This window comes from Mesoplodon mirus (genome assembly GCF_964341445.2).
Source record: "Mesoplodon mirus genome assembly, chromosome: 1".
NCBI lineage: Eukaryota > Metazoa > Chordata > Mammalia > Artiodactyla > Ziphiidae > Mesoplodon > Mesoplodon mirus.
Genome location: NC_138976.1, coordinates 21,368,452 through 21,391,075, shown reverse-complemented (window position 1 = coordinate 21,391,075; position 22,624 = coordinate 21,368,452). Strand labels below are relative to the sequence as shown.

The 22,624-nt window shown below is 38.7% G+C and overlaps 1 protein-coding gene across 3 annotated transcripts in view; it reads right to left on the bottom strand.

Annotated features, from left to right (window-relative positions):
* The window catches only part of UNC13B (unc-13 homolog B), a 232,903-nt gene that overhangs the window by 165,347 nt on the left and 44,932 nt on the right, over nt 1-22,624 (bottom strand). For all 3 annotated transcript variants that reach the window (XM_082613491.1, XM_082613494.1, XM_082613490.1), the window contains exons 2-3: nt 5,775-5,804; nt 2,605-2,704 (exon numbers count right to left, since the gene is read on the bottom strand). In XM_082613491.1, the coding sequence (XP_082469617.1) occupies nt 2,605-2,609 (5 nt within the window). In that variant the 5' untranslated portion in view covers nt 2,610-2,704; nt 5,775-5,804. The remainder of the gene's footprint in view (nt 1-2,604; nt 2,705-5,774; nt 5,805-22,624) is intronic.

Here is a 22,624-nt window from a genome sequence, read left to right as displayed (position 1 = left end):
GGGAACTCTGGGGAATAAAGCCCAAACAATGAGGATATCTTCTGTGAGAAGTCTCTTATCTACATCTGCTCAAATGGCCCAACTAAGAGAAGTCTGAGAGCTCTGTTTATGCCTCATCCCCAGAGCTCTGGGGAAGTTCCTGTTCTGTTAACTCAATCAACAGTATATGTGCACACATGTATACAAGATTCCGAACTAGGCAAATTCACAGTAAGTGAAGATGCCCTCCTTGCCCCTAAGAAATGAACAATCTAGTCCTGGAAATAAGACAAAGAAATACTAAGATAAATGAGAAGTACCAAAATGAATATTAGATACTACCACATGATACGTTAGGGAGAAAAAAAAAAAGGAGAAAGGGGAACAAGTGACCAGCAATGGAGTCACCAGTGACAGAAGAGCTGGATAGGAGGAATAAGGAATAGGAGCAGTAAGGTGGATAATGTAGCTAATAAAACCTGTGTGTAGAAGGAGAGAGGACAAAATTCACACAGCATCTCAAGGTGGGAGACAGAAGAAAAGTCACACATATCACAGTAGGGTTGAAAGAGTAAGCGCTATGGGAAATTGGAAAATAAACAAGAAAGAATAAAGCTACTATGCTGATGAGAGACTGCAGAAGATTGATATGTTTCACATGCTGGGAACAGTTACAACAGTGAGTGATTATTAGAGCCAACTGGAAATCAAAAGAAAGCAGGATTGCTAAGTTTATATACCACAGCCAGAACTGTGGTACGGCTAACAGGGAAGAGACTTGAAAAAACTGTTCATAGTTGACTTTACACAAGTGAAGAAAGAAACAAATGGTCTCACTCTGATGTCAATATAACAGATAGGAATAAATGAGGTTCATAATCTTGAGAGAGAGGCAACCAGTGAGAAATTTGAACCACTAGCCTCTTCTTGAAGCCCCAGTTCTTCAGCTTCCAGGACACTACTATCTCATTTCTCCTTTTTTTTTTTTTTTTTTTTTTTTTTTTTGCGGCACGTGGGCCTCTCACTGTTGTGGCCTCTCCCGTTGCGGAGCACAGGCTCTGGATGCACAGGCTCAGCGGCCATGGCTCACGGGCCCAGCTGCTCCGTGGCCTGTGGGATCCTCCCGGACTGGGGCACGAACCCGTGTCCCCTGCATCAGCAGGCGGACTCTCAACCACTGCGCCACCAGGGAAGCCCTCGTTTCTCCTTCTTGCTCTCTGTTCACTCCTTCCTAGTCCTCTTTGTCCCCTCTTTAAATGCTAGTGCTCTCCAGGCTCTACCCCAGGCCCTTTTCTCACCCAACACATTCTTCCTAAGCTTTCTCATCTATGCCTATGGCTTCAACTGACCAAAATATTTCTCCAGCCCAGGCTTCCATGAGTACCAGGTTCAAGTTTCTAACTTATCTTCTGTAACTTTCTTCTTACCTGTCCTATAAGAACTTCAAATATAAGCTTGTTCATAATTGATATATTACTATCTCCTATCCTAATGAGTAGCTCACCACTCACCCAATCATCCAAGACAAGTCTTGGTTCTACCTCCTTAACATCTTCTATCCATCCTTTTCTATCTATCCTTCTGTTACTGTCTTAGCCCAAACCCTCATAATCTTAACCTTTAACTATTATAATAAAGTTTCCTAAATGGTACTATAAGCAGCAATATATTAAAAACCCAGAGGACTGGAATGTTTCCCCATAAAAAGAGTCATCCTATGTCTGAGATGGACTATAAAACTCGCAAAGCAACTTCACTTCAATCACAAATTTCACTGCAATTTTAATACATTTTCTTGGTTGACCCCCTTGTGCCCACCTTCCCAAAAAATAAGCATAACCTTGTAAGCAAGAGTAGACCTTTACAGATAAGGAAACTGACACTCAGAGAAGCTAAGTGATTTGGTCAGCCCTTCAAAATGATATTGTAAATTTTTCTTCCCTTTCCTAGAGCAGAAAAAAAAAAATTGCTGAAATGTAAGAGGAAAAAAGGAAATAGCAAGTTTTTAAAGCCAGAGCTTACAATCATAATATACTAAATTTTGTGTCATATGCAAGCAATTCTACTAATATTTACTCATTTTTATTAATTAGATGAAGGTAGAACATTTTACTCCATAAAGCAAAAGGATTATAAGAACAGACATCCTCATCTTCGAAAGCAGGTGACTTGGAAACACAAACACAGTCCTCACATGCATAACCACATTCCTTCAAGAAGCCTTCTGAGAATCAAAGAAAGATTAAGTTAGGTTTAATATCATGCTCAGTATGTTATACTATACCTAATTCTGACCACTAGGAAAATCTGACTAGGTAGTGTTTTCACCCATGTAAACTGAGCGTTTACTCGAATTCATAATTCGCCTCTGAAAATAGATTACAAATCGGGAGACAACAAAACTGCAGATGTACTTTACCTACCACACACCTCACTTGTTCCTTTCTCTAGTTTTCAAAAAGAATCTTTAACATGCTATTAAAATGTGTTTTTAAATATTTAACGTATTTTATAAGTCTTAGATATATACAAAATCTTCAGCCTCTACTTGTTTAATCCAACGTGATTACCTTGGAAATATTGTCAAATATTGTAGGCATGCTGCTGCTGCTGCAAAGTACTTACAACATAAAATCTTGTTCCCAGGAAGGTTGATCGCCACGGACTGCTACAGTTGTGCTCTTCACATTTTGCACTTTCAGGGTCACATATGTGTTAAATTTGTCTTTGAAAAAATGCAAAACAAAGATATAATACTTAGTGCTCAGATAGTTATCCAGTCTCACAAAGCCCTTGGAATTAAGTAATGTCCAAATTACAGTATATGTAAGAAAAAATGGAATTATATATTGTACAATATAGCATCATCCTAAGCAGAGAGGTACAAAAAAATTAGAAAACACACACTATTCTCAAAAGCATAATCTACAATAGTGTTTTTCAAATTTAAGGACTATATTTTATATTTGACCAGTAGATACACATACACACACATATAAACAAAAACAAAAGCTTTATGAAATACAAGATGTGATACATTGATATTTTTATTCTAATTTTTAAAATATTAACCATAACTAACTAAATTGACTTTATAGCCCACCTGCAGTTTGAAAAAATAATAATCTAATTAATCTTACAGGAAAGACAAGATATGCAAATTAATAAAATGTATAAAGAAATAAGTACCACAGAGAAAGAGAAAAAGTGCTAAAGGAAGGCAGAAGAGGAGAGAGTTACCTCTATCTGTTTACAGGGACAAGAATTGAGGAAAAATCCTCATAAAGGAAATGGATTTCAAGCTTGATCTATTCACCCTGGCCTAAAGCACAACTTACATTTAAAAAAAAAAATTATCATAGAGTCAGAAAAAGGAAATTCTCTAACCTGAGAGTATAAATTGAGTACCAAACAAAGGTAGGTGGCCTGGATCTCAAAACTCAGAAATCTGACCTAAGACTTAACACAGCACATTTTGTTACTTCCTTTGTATCAGCCATGATGAGGGACACTGAATTGAGAGTTCACTTCTCTATGTAAGAAGTTAATCATAATTTTATAAAATGAAAAAAAGACTATCATTTTTGACTCATCAAATTGCCAAAGATTGCTTAAAACAATTACCTATGTTAGAGGTGTGAGAAAATGGGCACTGTCATGCACTTCTAGCAGAAGGTAAATCTTTCTCTTAAGTATCATAAAAAACTATGTAGTCTTATACCTACAATTATTCTACAATTATACCAAAGACATATGAGGATACAAGCCCACCCACATGAGGCAATTCCCATCCATATTTGGTAGTAGCAATGCAGTATACCCCTAAGCTGTTTTCTATCATAGGATTTTGTACTCCATTCCCTATGTCCAACCATAGGTGACCAGACCAAAAGGAGATGCCACCCAAAAGCAGCCAGCCAATTCATAAGCTGACCAAAAGCTGAGACCAATATGATTCCCTCTCAAAAGATTTTCAGTAGGGAAAACAAAGAAATAGTAACAATTGATTGGTGCTGAAGTTTGAAGGACAGGCATATAAATTCTATTGGAGCAGACACTATGGGGTGTGTGCAAGACAGGTAAGCATAAAAAGCCTGCTGGATGAGAAAGGAGAGCAGAAAAGCTTCTCAGAAAGAAGAGAAGCCCTAACCCAGAGCCACTGGAGAGAGCAGTAGGCCCAGAAACTGCTTTAGTTCCTGTTGCACCCAGATTTTGTTTTTCAGATTTTCTTGGGTTCCCAATCGTGTTTTTTCCCCCATAATCCACAGTACCCTCCTTTTGCCCCCAGAAGGAACTAGAGTAAGTCTTTATAACTAACTTGACATTCAGTTAAGAAAATGTGTATTAAAATAAGGAGATACCATTTTCACCTTCAGATGAGCAAAGATTAAAAAGTTTCATATTATCTAATGTTGATAAGGATTTGGGAAAACAGACACCCGTATACTTTTGGTCTGAGTATAAGCTAGCAAAATTTTTCAGAAATGCAATTTGGCAGCAGCTACCAAATTTGTTTAAAATACGTACCTTTGGCCCAACAATTCTCTACTTCTAGACTCTAGCATACAGATACATTTTCAAAAGCAGGCAATGATAAATGCACAAGAACATTTATTGCTTATAATAGCAAAAAAATTGAAATGACCTAGGGTACAACAAAAGGGACCTAGGGTACAACAAAATTCTGTACACTTTTTTTTTACAGTAGGTTCTTGTTGGTTATCTGTTTTAAATATAGTAGTGTGTGTACAACACTTTGAAAGAAAGAACCAGATATACGTATACATACATATACACAAGAAAAGACTTTCATGGTATGTTGTCGGAAAAAAAGCAGGTTGCACAAACACATGTGTAGCTGATCCATTAGTGTATACATGCACATACACAGTAAAACTCTGAAAAGGTATATAAAAGCCTCAAAATAGTTACTTTTGAGAAGCAGAATTGAGTTGGCCAAGAGGTAAGGAGACTAACTTTTCACCAGATTGATATAGATTTCTTTAATGTTTTATGATAGCACTGTTTTTTTTCAACTTTTTGAAGTGTAATTGGTAATTAAAAATTGTATATACTTAAGGTGTACAACCTGATTTTATATATGTATACAATGTGAAATAATCACCACAATCAAGGTAATTCACATTCCCCACCACCTCATAATTAGCATTTTCTGTGTGTGTGTGTTTGTGTGTGTGTTGAGAACACTTAAGACCTACCCTCTTAGCAAATTTCAAGTATACAATACTTGTTAACCATAGACACATTGTTGTACATTAGCTCTCCAGAAATAATTCATTTTGCATAACTTAAACTTTGTACCCCCTTGACCAATCTCTTCCCATATTGATTTTTAATTAATTTAATGAACTTAGTGAATTTTTTATTTTTTATTTTTATTTTTTATTTTTGCTGTGTTGGGTCTTCGTTTCTGTGCGAGGGCTTCCCCTAGTTGTGGTAAGCGGGGACCACTCTTCATCGCGGTGCGCGGGCCTCCCACTATCGCGGCCTCTCTCGTTGTGGAGCACAAGCTCCAGACGCGCAGGCTCAGTAGTTGTGGCTCACGGGCCTAGTTGCTCCGTGGCATGTGGGATCTTCCCAGACCAGGGCTCTAACTCGTGTCCCCTGCATTGGCAGGCAGATTCTCAACCACTGCGCCACCAGGGAAGCCCGAACTTAGTGAATTTAACCAATTTAATCAATGAATCAAATGAAATTAATGATTTTTTGAAAGAATGCTTTTAAATCACAGCAAGTATGGGGAGAAGAACATAATAATTAAAGGCTGGCCTTACCTGGTGAACCCTGGAATTTGGCTCTTTTAACTGCAAGAGAGAAAAAAAGGACACCATGAAGAATTCTTGCAAATTAATTTATTTAACCAGCATTTATTGAGTAACTACTATGTGCCAAGACTAGAGTTAGGACTACATTTTTAAGTCTAAGTCATTAGAGAAAAGAAGCTGGGACTTCTGATCAAAGCTTGAATGCAGAGAGTTAGAAGGGCCCTTAAAAGTCATCCAATCTAATCTCATACTCCATGCAGAAATCTCTTACAGCTTCCTGACAAAGAGGTAGAGGGAACTAAATTACTCCTACGGCACCCAATTTCACGTCAGATAACTTTCTAAGGTTTAAATTATTTATGTTCCTTATGTAAAACCCATCATAGGAACTCCCTCATTCCACTCATGCCAAAAGAAGACCTTAACAGGCCAGATCTGGACAACAGGTTTTAAACAAGAGTGAGAAGTAACTTCTTTCTGGGAATAAGCAGATATCAAGAAGAGTTCCTGTCCAAATTAAAGGTATCCAAACTGGAAAAGAAGAGGTAAAATTGTCATTATATGCAGATGACATGATACTAAATATATACTGAAAACCCTAAAGACTCCACACAGAAACTACTAGAACTGATAAATGAATTCAGCAGGGTAGCAGGATACAAGATTAACATACAGAAATTGGTTGCATTTCTTTACACTAACAATGAAATATCAGAAAGGGAAAGTAAAAAAAAATCCCTTTTAAAATCACATCAAAAAATACTTAAAAATAAACCTCACCAAGGAGGTGAAAGACTTATACACCAAGAAATATAAAACATTGATAAAGGAAATTGAAGAAGATTTAAAGAAATGGAAAGATATCCCATGCTTTTGGATTGGAAGAATTAATATTGCTAAAATGGCCATACTACCCAAAACAATCTACAGATTTAATGAAATCCCTATCAAATTACCCATGACCTTTTTCACAGAACTAGAACAAATAATCCTAAAATGTATATGGAATCACAAAAGACCCAGAAATGCCAAAGCAATACTGAGGAAAAAGAACGAAGCAGGAGGCATAAACCTCCCAGACTTCAGACAATATTACAAAGCTACAGTAATCAAAATGGTGAAAGAAACCATAAATAAAATGAAAAGACAACCTGCAGACTGGGAGAAAATATTTGCAAATAATACAACCGACAAGGGTTTAATTTCCAAAATATACAAACAGCTCATACAACTCAGTTACAAAAAAAACAAACAACACAATCAAAAAATGGGCAGAAGACCTAAAGAGACATGTCTCCAAAGAAGACATACAGATAGCCAATAGCCACATGAAAAGATGCTGAACATCGCTAGTTATTAGAGAAATGCAGATCAAAACTACAATGAGGTATCACCTCACACCAGTCAGAATGGCCATCTTTAAAAAGTTTACAAATAACAAATGCTGAAGAGGGAGTGGAGAAAAGGAAACCCTCCTACACTGTTGATGGGAATGTAATGGTGCAGCCACTATGGAAAACAGTATGGAAACTCCTCAAAAAACTAAAAATAGAATTGCCATATGATCCAGCAATCCTACTCCTGGGCATATATCCAGACAAAACTGTAATTCAAAAAGATAACATGTACTCATATGTTCATAGCAGCACTATTCACAATAGCCAAGACATAGAAGCAACCTAAATGTCCATCGACAGATGAACAGATAAAGAAGATGTGGTATATGTATACAACTAATATATACAACTCAGACATAAGAAAATGAAATAATGCCATTTGCAGCAACATGGATGGACCTAGAGATTATCATACTAAGTGAAGTCAGAAAGAGAAAGACAAAGACCATATGATATCACTTATAAATGGAATCCAAAGTATGACACTAACGAACTTATCTGTGAAACAGAAACAGACTTATAGACATAGAGAACAGACTTGTGGTTGCCAAGGGGGGAGGTGGTGGGGGGGATAAATTGGGAGTTTGCAATTAAAAGAAGCAAACTATTATATAGAGAATGGATAAACAACAAGGTCCTACTATATAGCACAGGAAACTATGTTCAATATCTTGTGATAAACCATAATGGAAAAGAATATGAAAAGAATGTATATGTACGTATAACTGAATCACTTTGCTGTACAGCAGAAATTAACACAACATTGTAAATCAACTATACTTCAATAAAATAAATTTTTAAAAAAAGAGAGAGACAGAGAGAATTCCAATCCAAATGATCACAAAGAGCTTGGTTTCCAAAACGTCAGTGAAGAACTGCAGAATCCCACATGCCAGCTCTTAGGAAAGCTCAAAGACCACACAGGCAGGAAAACTGCTAAATTCCAGAAAGCACCAACAATCCTTCTGTCCATGAAGATTAAGTCTAAGTGCCACAGGGGGAAAAAAAGATAAAAGAAAATCCCAAGACACAAGGCTTGAAAAGGATACTCAGGGGCTTCCCTGGTGGCACAGTGGTTGGGAGTCCGCCTGCCGATGCAGGGGACGCGGGTTCGTGCCCCGGTCTGGGAGGATCCCGCGTGTCGCGGAGTGGCTGGGCCCGTGAGCCATGGCTGCTGGGCCTGGGCGTCCGGAGCCTGTGCTCCGCAGTGGGAGAGGCCACAACGGTGAGAGGCCCGTGTACCGCAAAAAAAAAAAAAGGATACTCAGAGTACAGATCTGCCATTATCCTTGTCCTGCATTACAACTGAAAGCTTCACCTTAGCTGACATCCAAGCCCTGGTTTTTCCAAGAGATGGGTAATCCAGCACCTTTTACAAGGCCTTCTCCATTTTCTTAGTGCTAAAATCTCTCTTTTTTTCTGGCTGCAGTGGGTTTTCATTGCTGCGTGCGGGCGTTCTCTAGTTGCAGCGAGTGGGGGCTACTCTTCATTGCGGTGCACGGGCTTCTCATTGCGGTGGCTTCTCTTGCTGCGGAGCACGGGCTCTAGGTGCGCGGGCTTCAATAGTTGTGGCACACGGGCTCAGTAGATGCAGCACACAGCCCTAGGGCGCATGGTCTTCAGTAGTTGTGGCACGTGGGCTCAGTAGTTGTGGCTTGTGGGCTCTAGAGCGCAGGCTCAGTAGCTGTGGCGCAAGGGCTTAGTTGCTCCGTGGCATGTGGGATCTTCCCAAACCAGGGCTTGATACCTTGTCCCCTGCATTGGCAGGCGGATTCTTAACCACTGTGCCACCAGGGAAGTCTAAGATCTCTTTTCATTGAATCAAAGTATGTCTCCCACTGGACTGCCCCTTTTAGTCTTGTGTCAATTTCTCTTCCCAATTATTCTTCAATTTCATCTAATTCAAGACTTACCGTAAAAGCTACAGTAATAAAGATAGTGTGCCAGTGGCATAAAAACAGACACAGACCAATGGAATAAAATAGAAATATATATATAAACATAGAATAAAATATACTATGTAATTATATAAATTATAATAAAATAATATATATTATCCTTACCTCATGCCACATGCAAAATTTAACTTGAAATGAATCATTAATAGAAATAAATGTAAGAGCTAAAACTATAAAACATCTAGAAGAAAACATAGGAGAAAATCTTACTGGCCTTGGGCAATTAGGCAAAGATTTCTTAAACTGGATACAAAAAGCATGAAGTTTAAAAGAAAAAAATTGATAAACTAGACTTCTTCAGAAGTTAAAACATGTATTCCTCAGAAGACCCTGTTAAAAAGTTATAGACCAAGAGGAAATATTTGCAAAATGTATCTGATAAGACTGATAAAGGACTATAAAAAAAAATCTCAAAACTCAATATTAAGAAAGCAAAGAACCCATATTTTTAAAATTGGACAGAAGATCTGAACAGACACTTCACCAAACAAAGATACACAGGTGGCAAATAAGCACATGAAAAGAAGCTCAATATCATTATTCATCAAGGAAATGTTAATTAAAAACATAATGAGATAGCACTATACACCAACTAGATGATCTAAAATTTACAAATCTGACAAAACCAAGTGTTAATGAGGATGTGGACCAACTAGAACTCTCATATATTGCTGATGAGAATACAAAATGAAACAATCATTTTGGGAAACAGCTTAGAAGTTTCTTACAAACTTAAACATATTTATCATACATTCCAGCAATTAGTCTTGTAAGTATTTACCCCAGAGGAATGAAAATTTATGTCCACACAAATACTTGTACATGAATGTTCATAAGAACATTATTGATAATAGCCAAAAACCTAGAAAGAACCCAAATGCCCTGATAAACAAGTTGTGGCATATCTATACAATAGTATACTACTCAGCAATACATATGAAAGAGTTACTGATACACACAACAAAAAAATGAATCTGAGAAGCAAATTTTGCTAAGTGAAAAAGCTAGACACAAGACTACATGCTGTATGACTCCATTTACATAACATGCTAGAAAAAGCAAAACCATAATAGAAAGTACAGCAGTACAAAGAAACTCAAGGAAACATTTTGGGGTGATGGAACTGTCTGTATCTCAACTATGGTCATGTTTACATGACTATATTTATTGGTCAAAGATCAAAACTCCTAGCAGCAATCCCACACTTAGGAATTTACTCTATAGATAGATTCCACAGGTACAGAAAGAAGTTTATACCAGTTAATAAGTTGAAGCAATGTTTGTAATAGCAAAAGATTAGGGGATTGATTAAATGTTAAATTATCTAAATGTGATTTAGAAATCTAAAGCAAAGCTTTAGAATTTTCAGAAGAAAATATAAGGAATGAATATCTCTGTATGATGGGTGAATGGATGGATGGATAGATATACAAGTTTTAGAATAAAAATCATGAAAGGAAAAACTGCATATCAACTTTGAGAGTGATTATATCTTGTGAGAGAAGGGATTGAGACTGTAAAGGATGCTTCAACTTTATCCATAATATACTATTTTTTTAACCTTAACTAATATGAAAAACATTAACGTGTTAAATCTAGGTGGTGAGTACATGAGTATGTAATATATTATTCTCTATACTCTTTTCTTTTAAAAAATTTTTATTCTTGCATATGACATGGTCCTCTATTTTGAGTAGATGATATGATCATTTATGTAGAAAATCTAAGAGAATCAACCAAAAAGCTTCTGGAACTAAATAAGCAATCATGGCACGGTTGCAAAACACAAGGTTACTGTACAAAAGTCAATCACTTTCCTATATACCAACAATGAACAAGTGAAATTTGAAGTTAAAAACACATTATCATTTATATAAATCTAACAAATAGGTATAAATCTAACAAAATATGTATAAGATCTCTATGAAGAAAACTACAAAACTGAGGAAAGCTATCAAAGAATGAAATAGATATTCCATGTTCATGGATAGGAAGACTCAATATTGTCAAGATGTCAGTTCTTCTCAACTTGATCTTTAAGTTCAATGCAATCCTAATCAACATCCTAGCAAGTTACTTTGTGGATACAGACAAACTGATTCTAAAGTTTATATGGAGAGGATAAAGACCCAGAACAGCCAACTCAATACCAAAGTAAAAAAACAAAGTTGGAGGACTGACACTAACCAACTTTAAGACTTACTGTAAAGTTAATAGTAATCAAGACAGTATAGTATTAGGAAAAGAACAGACAAACAGATCAATGGAACAGAATAGAGAGCTAGAAATAGACCCATGTAAATGTAGTCAACTGATCTTTGACAAAGAAGCAAAGGCAATACAACGGTCGTAGCAATGATAGTCTTTTCAATAAATGGGGCTACGAGAAATGGACATTTACACGTAGAAAAAATGAATCTAGACAAAGACCTTCACAAAAATTAACTCCAAATGGATCATAGACCTAAATGTAAAACATAAAACTATAAAACTGCTAGAAAATAACATAGGAGAAAACAGATGACCTAGGGCATGTGATGGTCTTTTAGATACAAGAGGAATAATTCATGAAAGAAATAACTGATAAGCTGGACTTCATTAAAATTAAAAACTTCTGTTCTGTGAAAGACAATGTCAAGAGAATGAGTAAACAAGCCAAATACTGGAAGAAATATTTGCAAAAGACACATCTGATAAAGGACCGCTATCCAAAATATACACAGAACTCTTAAAACTCAACAGTAAGACAACACACAGCCTGATTTTAAAATGGGCAAAAGACTTTAACAGACACCTTACCAAAGAAGATACAATGATGGCAAGTAACCATATGAAAAGATGTTTAACATCATGTCATTAGGGAATTATAGATTAAAACAACTATGTATAAAATGGTGTTAAACAAGAAAAAAACTGCATTAAATGGATGAGGTGGCTATTTGTCCTTTGGGCTCCCTAGTACCAAAATACTCTTCCTCTTCTGAAGAAATCCCGAGAGAGGGGAAGCAGAACCCTATGACTCACTGCAAAAGCCAAAGGCAAAAGACCTAGGTGTAGCAATCACATGCTACCAACTTGAATCTTGAGGGACTGAAACGAAGTTGCAGAGCTGGTTAGAGAAAGTTGCAGAGAAGTTGGGATTCCAGTAGAAGAGCATGAATGTCCAAGGCAGTGGAGTTCTAAAGGACAACAGTTTACATCCAGTAATGTGAGAACACCAAAATGGACCATTCCTGTTCTTGGATATTGGGGTTTTATGTCAATTTTCCTTTTTATCTCCATTTTACAGGTAAGAAGAAACTTGAGCTCAGAGAGGTTCTGTGGCTGGGTCACATTAAGAATCAACTGGGAACATCACATGGATTAAATAATGGCACTAGATAAAGGATTCAGGTCGTCTGACTCTAAGTCTAGTTCTTTCCATTCCACCAGAATGCCACCATGGAGGCAGCTGGGGAAGAGAAGAAAAAGAAAAAAACATAGCCACTACCCTAAGGAAGGTGAGAGAGACAGCAAAAACAATGCAAGCACGTGGAGGAAAAGAGCTAATCATATAATTCACTGTCAACTTAGAAACCAAAATGTAATGTTAAGATAAAATGTGCCAAAGAGAAAGGACAGATGAGTAAGGTTGGGATTAATAACCAAAGCTATTATCAAATAGATAGAAGTAGAACTGGGATTAAGGAAATGGATAAAACATAGATAGGCAAAGAGAAGGAGGAACAACATGAGAAAAAGGCACAGAGCAGTATTTCAGTCCAATGAGAGGCAAAACCCATTAGCCCCACAAAATCTCTAAGAGTTTGAGTGCCAGGTCCTGGGGGCTAGTCAGGCCAAAGGCTAAAACAAGGGAATTGTGGTATCCTAAACCCAGAACTTTTCCTATTTAATTTCTTCAAGAATAAATCTTTCTAAATCTCCTGCTTTGGAAAGACAGCATAAGGGAGGACAGAGGATACCAGGAGAGTCCAGAAATGAAGTAGATACATTTTGTTCCTTTTCAGTTTTTCCCAGGCGTAGCCCATCTTTTTTATCATCACCTACTCCTCAACGAAACTGCACCAATATGCTTTCCCTCCCATCACTGTGTTACAATAAAGGCTTAACCTTTAAAATTACAGACTACTTTGATAATTTAACAAAAGCTACACATCTGCTCTCCAGAAAAATGCAGGTACATCCACAAAACACTGTGCATATCAAGGGGAAATCCATGCAGGTTAAGATCATCTGCTAATAAAAATGCTTTTATTACCAATGTTGTTCTCATTAAATTTGTTTTATTAGTTATTTTCCTATTCTATATCTATAAAAGTCTGCTTTTACTCATTTGTCTTAGGTTTATTTGCCCTATTTAAATGGACTAATTACATGGTGTTTGCTCAATAAGTATCTCTTTGGAATTGGATGGAATCATTGCTAATTCAGGGTCTTCTCTAGCCCTTGAATAATAAACATAGGCCCTTGAGAGAAATCATAGTTAGAGGAAAATGTTTTTCTAAGTATTTGTCATTATGAAGATACACCATCTAAAAACTGAGTGTTTTCCAATATTTCAATGATAACTTTTTTTTTTTTTTTTTTGCGGCACGCGGGCCTCTCACTGCCGTGGCCTCTCCCACCGTGGAGCACAGGCTCCAGACGCGCAGGCTCAGCGGCCATGGCTCACGGGCCCAGCCACTCCACGGCATGTGGGATCTTCCCGGACCGGGGCACGAACCCGTGTCCCCTGCATCGGCAGGTGGACTCCCAACCACTGCGCCACCAGGGAAGCCCTCAATGATAACTTTTAAAAAGCTACATTAAGCCCATGGGATTGGAGCAAAAGCTGCAGCTGCTAATGACTAGGAACAAGGAGGTCTTGATTCTAGACTTGGCTCTGACACTTCATTACGTGGGCCCTTAGACAAAAAGCATAACTGGGGCTTCCCTGGTGGCGCAGTGGTTGAGAGTCCACCTGCCGATGCAGGGGACACGGGTTTGTGCCCCACTCCAGGAAGATCCCACATGCCGCGGAGCGCCTAGGCCCATGAGCCATGGCCGCTGAGCCTGCGTGTCTGGAGCCTGTGCTCCACAATGGGAGAGGCCACAACAGTGAGAGGCCCACGTACCGCAAAAACAAACAAACAAACAAACAAAAAAGAATTACACTAAGTGAAAGAAGCCAGCCGCAAAAGACAAATATATTGTATAATTCCATTCATGTGAAAAATCCAGGATAAGTAATTCTGTAAAGACAGAAAGTAGATTAGTGGTTGTCTATACCTGGAAAGGTTGGGAGAAAATGGAGAGAAGTGATAGCTAATGGGTAAGGAGTTTCTTTTGAGGGTGATAATAATGTTCTAGAATTGACTGTACTGATGGCTACACAACTCTGTGAATCCAGTAAGAACCACTGGATTGTACTTTAAATGGATGAACTGTATGGTATATGAATTATATCTCAAGCTGTTAGAAAAAAAGTAAACCAAAAAACCTTAATAGAGGGGCTTCCCTGGTGGCGCAGTGGTTAGGAATCCGCCTGCCAATGCAGGGGACATGGGTTCAAGCCCTGGTCCAGGAAGATCCCACATGCTGCGGAGCAACTAAGCCCATGCGCCACAACTACTGAGCCTGCGCTCTAGAGCCCGTGAGCCACAACTGCTGAGCCCCCATGTCACAACTACTGAAGCCCACACGCCTAGAGCCTGTGCTCCACAAGGGAAGCCACTGCAATGAGAAGCCCGCGCACCGCAACAAAGACCCAATGCAGGGGCTTCCATGGTGGCGCAGTGGTGGAGAGTCTGCCTGCCGATGCAGGGGACACAGGTTCGTGCCCCAGTCTAGGAGGATCCCACATGCCACGGAGCGGCTGGGCCCGTGAGCCATGGCCGCTGAGCCTGCGCATCCAGAGCCTGTGCTCCGCAACGGGAGAGGCCACAGCAGTGAGAGGCCCGCGTACCGCAAAAAAAAAGACCCAATGCAGCCAAAAATAAATAAATTTTTTAAATAAATAAAATTTATTAAAAAAAACAAAAACAAAAAAACACCCTAATAGATGTCTAAATATGCTTGTATAGTTGTTGTGAATAGGAAGAAAGGTATGGAAAGATACATACCAAGTGGGCTGTTAACATTAGTTACCTCAGGAAATGAGATGGAGACAGATGTGAGGTTATCAGGTTTTCACAAGTTTTTAAATCTTTATTCACCATTATATTGTTCACTTATTAAAACTTTAATTTTAAAGTCTGAAGAATTTTGAGTTTGAAAAACATTAAGTATATGATATTTAAAATAAGAAAACACTGTAAGGCTCTACACTATAAACTATTCCCACAAACTGTTAAAAAATAACAGATTGATCAACAAACTTGTTATCCATCTAAATATGAAGTTAATTTCAAAGTAGTATTTTCACAGTCAAAGCTGAGAGGAGCTCCAGCTACAGCACACAATTCCTTATCATCTAATTCCATGCTACTAATAGGTGTGAAAAGCAAGGAGAAAAGTAAAAGGTGCAAAAAAAGAGATAATCATGACTGAACACAAGCTCTTTAAGACTCCACCAAGCCGCGGAGCAACTAAGCCCGTGCGCCACAACTACCAAGCCTGTGCTCTAGAGCCCACGAGCCACAACTACTGAGCCCACGCACTACAACTACTGAAGCCGACGTGCTCTAGAGCCTGCACTCCACAACAAGAGGAGGCACTGCAATGAGAATCCCGCACACTGCAACAAAGAGTAGTCCCACTCGCCACAACTAGAGAAAGCCTGAGCACAGCAACGAAGACCCAATGCAGCCAAAATATAAATAAATTAATTTTTAAAAAAAATTTAAAAAGACTCCGCCAATATGAAAACCCGAGAAGTCAGGGCTAAAGAGAAAATGGACAGGCAGAGCATTTGGCTCCAGACTGCTTACAATTAAAAGCAAAAATAAGAGAAGATTATTTCTTTTATATTTACGCTATGCCTAATCCTCAAAAACACTATAACTTCAGCTCCTGAGTTTCCTTGACCTTGCTGAAGAATCAAGTCTACAACTGGCACCCTTGAGATTACAGGAAATAATCCTATTCACACTGACTCTGCATCCAGTGACCTGGTTCCTCAGGCACTGGGAATGGCTGATCTGCCTTGTTCTAGCCTGTCCTTCTTATGAAATAATTTCCAAAGCCTTGCGGCACTAGTTCCCCGGTTTGTAACCTCCTGTTTTAGAATATAGCATTAAATAAGTGTCACCTGTCAAATACGATAACCACCATTTCCTTCTTATTTAAAAGTTAACATTTTAAAAGATAGGAATCATATATAATCCTACTGCCCTGTTTTCAATCTGGATAGTGTATATATATTTTTTTAATATAGTTGCAATTATTAATTTGCATATTTTGTTGTATTATACTTTTACATTTGTCAAATATTTGGACATAAAGATGCACTAACTGTGACATCTGTCAAACAACTGAACACAGGAGTTGACTCAGGTGTTCTTACTGGCTAGCAAGATGTCCTTTTCCTTCCCTCTCCTTTATGATAAATTGTCAAGTGGCAGACCATTTTCTAGTGCAGCAAAGGTAGCTACACCAAGCAGATCCATTCTCTAGGAGAAAGTGGGACTATTCTGGTACAAAGCAGCAGGGCAGCCATACCAGATCTGAACCTGACATAGCAACTTTGCCAAATACAAATAAAATTCTACACAAAGAGAAGTTTCCGCTAATAAGATGATTTGCAGCCAGGGCTCCCTACTCACTTCCTGAGGTTGCTGGATCACTTAACTGGCAATCAGGGCCTTATGTTAAAATCTAAGCGGAGGCTTCTAACAGGAAATGGAGAGTGAGGCCATCTAAGAAATACCCTGGGGGCTTCCCTCGTGGCGCAGTGGTTGAGAATCTGCCTGCTAATGCAGGGGACACGGGTTCGAGCCCTGGTCTGGGAGGATCCCACATGCCGTGGAGCAACTAGGTCCGTGAGCCACAACTACTGAGCCTGCGCGTCTGGAGCCTGTGCTCCGCAAGAAGAGAGGCCGCGATAGTGAGAGGCCCGCGCACCGCAATGAAGAGTGGCCCCCGCTTGCCACAACTAGGGAAAGCCCTCACACAGAAATGAAGACCCAACACAGTAAAAATAAATTAATTAATTAATAAACTCCTACCCCCAACATCTTTAAAAAAAAAAAAAAAAGAAAGAAATACCCTGTTTCTAGAGGGGGAAAAAGCTACATATGAATGAATATCTCATTATTCTTGGGTGGAAAAAAATTTTTTAATTGTTTTTTAAGAAGACCATGAAATGATTCTAAAACAATGTAATAAGAAAATAGCACTCAAAAGTAAACTCTTTTAAAATTACACATTGCAAAAAACAAAACTTAGGCAGTATTTCACAGCTTCTAAATATTTAAAAAATGGAGTCACAGAAGCAAAATGAAAGACTAAAATAATAAGGAAGCCTGCTGAGAGGCAGATAAAGAAAGGAAGCTCAGTGAGATAAGAATATTAAGGTAAACGTAAGAAAAATTATAGGGAGTTCCCTGGTGGCCTAGTGGTTAGGATTCTGGGCTTTTACTTTCGTGGACTGTTTTGATCCCTGTTTGGGGAACTGAAATCCTACAAGCCGCTGCACAGCCAAAAAAAAAAGGAATAAAATAATGACAAAAATTTTTTAAAAGAAAAATTATATATAAATTCATTATAAGTAGTGAGAGAAGAGTCAGCTTTGAAGACACCGAAGCGATGATTTAAAGAAGAAATTTAAGAAAATCTCCAAGAATGAAAAAGGAAAAAAATGAAGAGATTAATATAATTTTAAGTGGTGAGGGGACGGGGGAGAGAGTAGCAGAGCTCTAACACATTGATAATCAGAGTTCCTGAAGATGATACAAGAACAAATGGAACAGAAGTAATATTCAAATACAAAAGAAAGTTTTCTTCAGATGAAGAAAGAGCTCAAGCATATCAGATAAGATTAATATAAAAAAAAAAGGGATCGGTACCCAAAAATATTTTAGTGAAAACCACCATCTATAGACATTCTTCTAATGACAAAATGACAAAAAATGGCAATCCAGGAACTCTATACCTAGCCATTTGGCATTCACCTATGAAAAGGAGTCCATTATGCTCCAGGTGCCTTGCTAAAATAAACACTGTATCATTGACCCTGAGCTAAGGAAAGCAACCCAATGCAATTCTTCATGTATTTAAGTACCTATATCTACAACATGACCCCACCATCCTGTCCCTCTTTGATTAAATCAAGGGTGATCATCAGCCCCAAGGGTAGTCAATCAGTAGACTACATAGCATCTCAACAGATATTCTGAAAGAAAAATTATGCTAGAAATAAGCATTTATAAGGGATAGTGACTGACCAAATCAATCAGTACCTCGCTTAGGGAAGAAAAATGTGAATCACACAGACAAGTCTGAGAAAAAGTGAGGACAAAAGTAGGGAAAAAAAAATCAAGGAGAAAAACCAAACACTTATTATGTCTCCACTCCACACTGACAAATTCCTGAGGTTCAAGTGGTAACAAGATAGCCTGTTTATTACAATTGCATTCATACTGAACAACCTTTTAATTCCCCAAGTAAGCTCTATTCTCTTGAGGGTCTGATTCCTGTTCTTCCTAGGAAACCTAGATATGTGGCTTTGCTGGTTTTCACAAGGGTAGGCTTACACTTGACAATTATCTTCATATCTTTCCTCCTTATGTATCCAGAAGTGAGAAGGAAAACTGCATTTGAGGGATCTCTAGTAGTTCAATTATGGTTGGAACTTAAAGAGTGGGGACAGAAAATGGCAAGAGTAAAGGTGAAAGCCAGGGATGACCATCAAGTGCCTTGGAAACCAGTCCAAGGAATTTGGAGATCGACTTTATCCTAAGGGATTTTAAGCAGAGAAGTACCCTGATCAGATTTACATTTTAGAAAAGTAATTCAGGCTGCAGTATGTAGAATAAACTGGAGAGAAGCAAAAACCAATAAAAAGGCTAGTGCAGAAGTCCAGGTAAGAGAGAGAGAATGGTAGCCTGTACCTAGGTAGGAAGAACTAGAAGGGAGATGAAGCTAAGAAGAAAAAGGTGATGACATTCTTGACATGAAACCCAAAGACTGAGAAAGCTGGAGCAACCACTACAACTCATGGCTATAATCTTGTAGAACTGGAGATGCACTGAATGCTGGCCACCCTATACCCACAGATAAGATACAGCATAAAGAAAGCAAGGAGGAAAGAGATGAGGGGGAGAGAGTAACAAATAAATAGCTTCTACTTTAACAACTTGCTTGCCCTCACAAGTACTAAACAAGTTCGCCTTGGGAATTCCCTGGCGGTCCAGTGGTTAGGACTCGGCGCTTTCATTCCCATGGCCAGGGTTCAATCCCTGGTTGGGGAATTAAGATCCCACAAACCGCATGGCATGGTCAAAAAAAATTTTTTTAATTAAAAAAAATTTTTTTTAAGTTCCCCTTAAAGAAACTTCTAATGTGAAGGAGGGGAGACTGCTGTTTGTGGTAACAAAATGTATAGTACTTACTGATTGACCCTTTAAACTATACACACATATAACTTTGATAAAAATTTTTTTTAAAAAAAAGCAATGTCTGGCAGGAAAGAACAAAGCAGAAAAAAAGTTAAAATACAGATAATAGATATATGAGGATTAAGTTAATAAAGGTAAAGCACTTAGATTCTGGCACATAGTAGGCAGTCAATAAATGTTAGCTATGATGATAACTGTTAATGTTGTTACCAAAAGTGACAGAAAGCAATTATGCAAAAAAGAAAATCCATTAATAAACATAGGCTCCTGTCCTTAATAAGGACATTCACAATACACTTCATTTCCACATGTTCAAAATATTCATTCTTCAACACCAAACATTAATATTATCTCTCTTACCAAATTTCCCAATTTTTTTCCAACATACTATCAGTCAAAGATAGTCTCCTTGCTCCAAATTTCCACAGCTGTTTATATGCATCTCTTACTTTCTATCTCCCCCTGGCAGTTATTTATATCAAAATCTTAACTCCTATAATGGGCAAAAACTCTTTAAGGCCAGAATTCTTTTTTTACTCATCAGATTATTTCTGTAAAATTCCTTGAATATAATCTTGGTAAGGTGTCCCTGAGACAATTCCTTTTTTGGAACCCATAACACTCCCCCAAACAAATACCATAAATACTTCTTTGCAACAAGACTTTCCTTGGTAACCAATTTGGTAACTACCAATTCCTTCACATAATTAGAAAATATGGGCGTTACATATAAAATTGATTGATGTAATGTAACTATAATAAGGCAGTTTTGAGTTTAGATGCCAATGCCACACCTAAAATATAAACGTGGAATTGGCTTTTACTTATATATTTTTAGGAATAATGGATTACCTGTGCCCAATCCTTGAATGCATAGACATATTAAAGAGTAAAGGCCACATCTAATTGGCCCCATAAAACATAAGGACCAATGGCCATTTCTCTGGGATAGTTAGACACAATAGAACTAGTGGTTGAAGGACTGAGGTTCTTTGGGGACCCAAAGGCTGTCAGAAGAACTCTACCCATCATTCTTTGATGTTGATACACAACGAAACAAACAAAAAAAACCCCTCAATTTTCATATTTGGCAAAGGAATCCTCCCTTTCTTCCCCACTAGACCTTGGGAGACAACATTAAAGCTTGCTTATGCTTTATCCAGATTTTGTAAGTCTGTATTCGCTGTACAAGGGGCCACTAATTTAGAGGCGTTAAACATTAGTCTTTATTCAGATTAACCCAAATGTACATTGTGTGTCAAGTATACTAGGCGCTAGTGGAATACAAATTTTAAAATGGGTGTCTTGGGCTTCCCTGGTGGTGCAGTGGTTGAGAGTCCGCCTGCCGATGCAGGGGACATGGGTTTGTGCCCCGGTCTGGGAGGATCCCACATGCCGCGGAGCGGCTGGGCCTGTGAGCCATGGCCGCTGAGCCTGCGCGTCCGGAGCCTGTGCTCCGCAACGGGAGAGACCACAACCGTGAGAGGCCCGCGTACCGCCAAAAAAAAAACAAAAAACAAAAAAAAACGGGTGTCTTAAAGTCTGTGGGAAAATAGATGTAGAAATAGAAAGTTACAACACAAATGCTACAATGGAGATAAATACAAGACACTGGAATGGAATAGGATTATAGTGATGTAGTGAGAACTGCGAAAACAACAACTACAACTAATAGTTTTGAAAACACAGTGCCACTTAATCCCTTAAATGCTCATTTAATCCCCACAGAAACTTTATGAGATAAGCAGTGGTATTATTTCCACGTTACACATAAGGAAACTCGGTTTGGGAGAGGTTTAAACAATTTGCTCAAGGTTACATAGCCAGTAAGTAACAGAGCTGCAGCTCAAACTCAGGCAGTTTGACTTCAAGACCTATCTACATTCTTAATCACTATGGTAAGTTGCCATTCTCCTGGTCTGGAGAGTATAGATATCTTTCCAGTAGGTATCCTTGCTAGCTTCCTCCATTTTGATTGGAAGAAGCTTAAAGAATTTAGTAAGCTTTTCATTTCTTTCCTCAGACCTAGAGAAGGGCTCAATAAGTGACACCATTATATGAAATGCATGTACACTAGAGGGCTTTCCTGAGGAGTTAGATGAGGGGGTTGCAAAGGTATATTGACCTTTACATGGATATTTTAATTGGATCTGTTTTTTTGTTTTTTTTTGTTTTTTTGTTTTTTTGTTTTTTTGTTTTTTTCCTGTACGTGGGCCTCTCACTGCTGTGGCCTCTCCCGTTGCGGAGCACAGGCTCCGGACACACAGGCTCCGCGGCCATGGCTCGCGGGCCCAGCCGCTCCGCGGCATGTGGGATCTTCCGGGATCGGGGCACGAACCCGTGTCCCCTGCATCGGCAGGCGGACTCTCAACCACTGCGCCACCAGGGAAGCCCTGGGTTTTTTTTTTTAAAGGGAACCTTTATATATGTATTTTTTTAAATTTATTTATTTATTCATTTATTTTTGGCTGCGTTGGGTCTTTGTTGCTGCGCGCGGGCTTTCTCTAGTTGCGGCAAGCGGGGGCTACTCTTCGTTGCGGTGCACGGGCTTCTCGTTGCAGCGGCTTCTCTTGTTGCAGAGCACGGGCTCTAGGCACACGGATTTCAGTAGTTGTGGCATGTGGGCTCAGTAGTTGTGGCTCACGGGCTCTAGAGCTCAGGCTCAGTAGTTGCGGTGCACGGGCTTAGTTACTCAGAGGCATGTGGGATCTTCCCGGACCAGGGCTCAAACCCCTGTCCCCTGAACTGGCAGGCGGATTCTTAACCACTGCACCACCAGGGAGGCCCTGGGTTTTTAAAATATATTTGTCCCTCTCTTTTGAAGCTTTTCTGCCTGCTGCTAATGATGTTTCTGTGTGTGTGTGTGTGTGTTTGGCAGGGGGGAGTAGAAATACTGTATAAAAGAATCTCTCGTTACCAGAATGTCAGCTCTCCTAACCAAGAAATGTAATAGATTTAAAAAGTGAGAG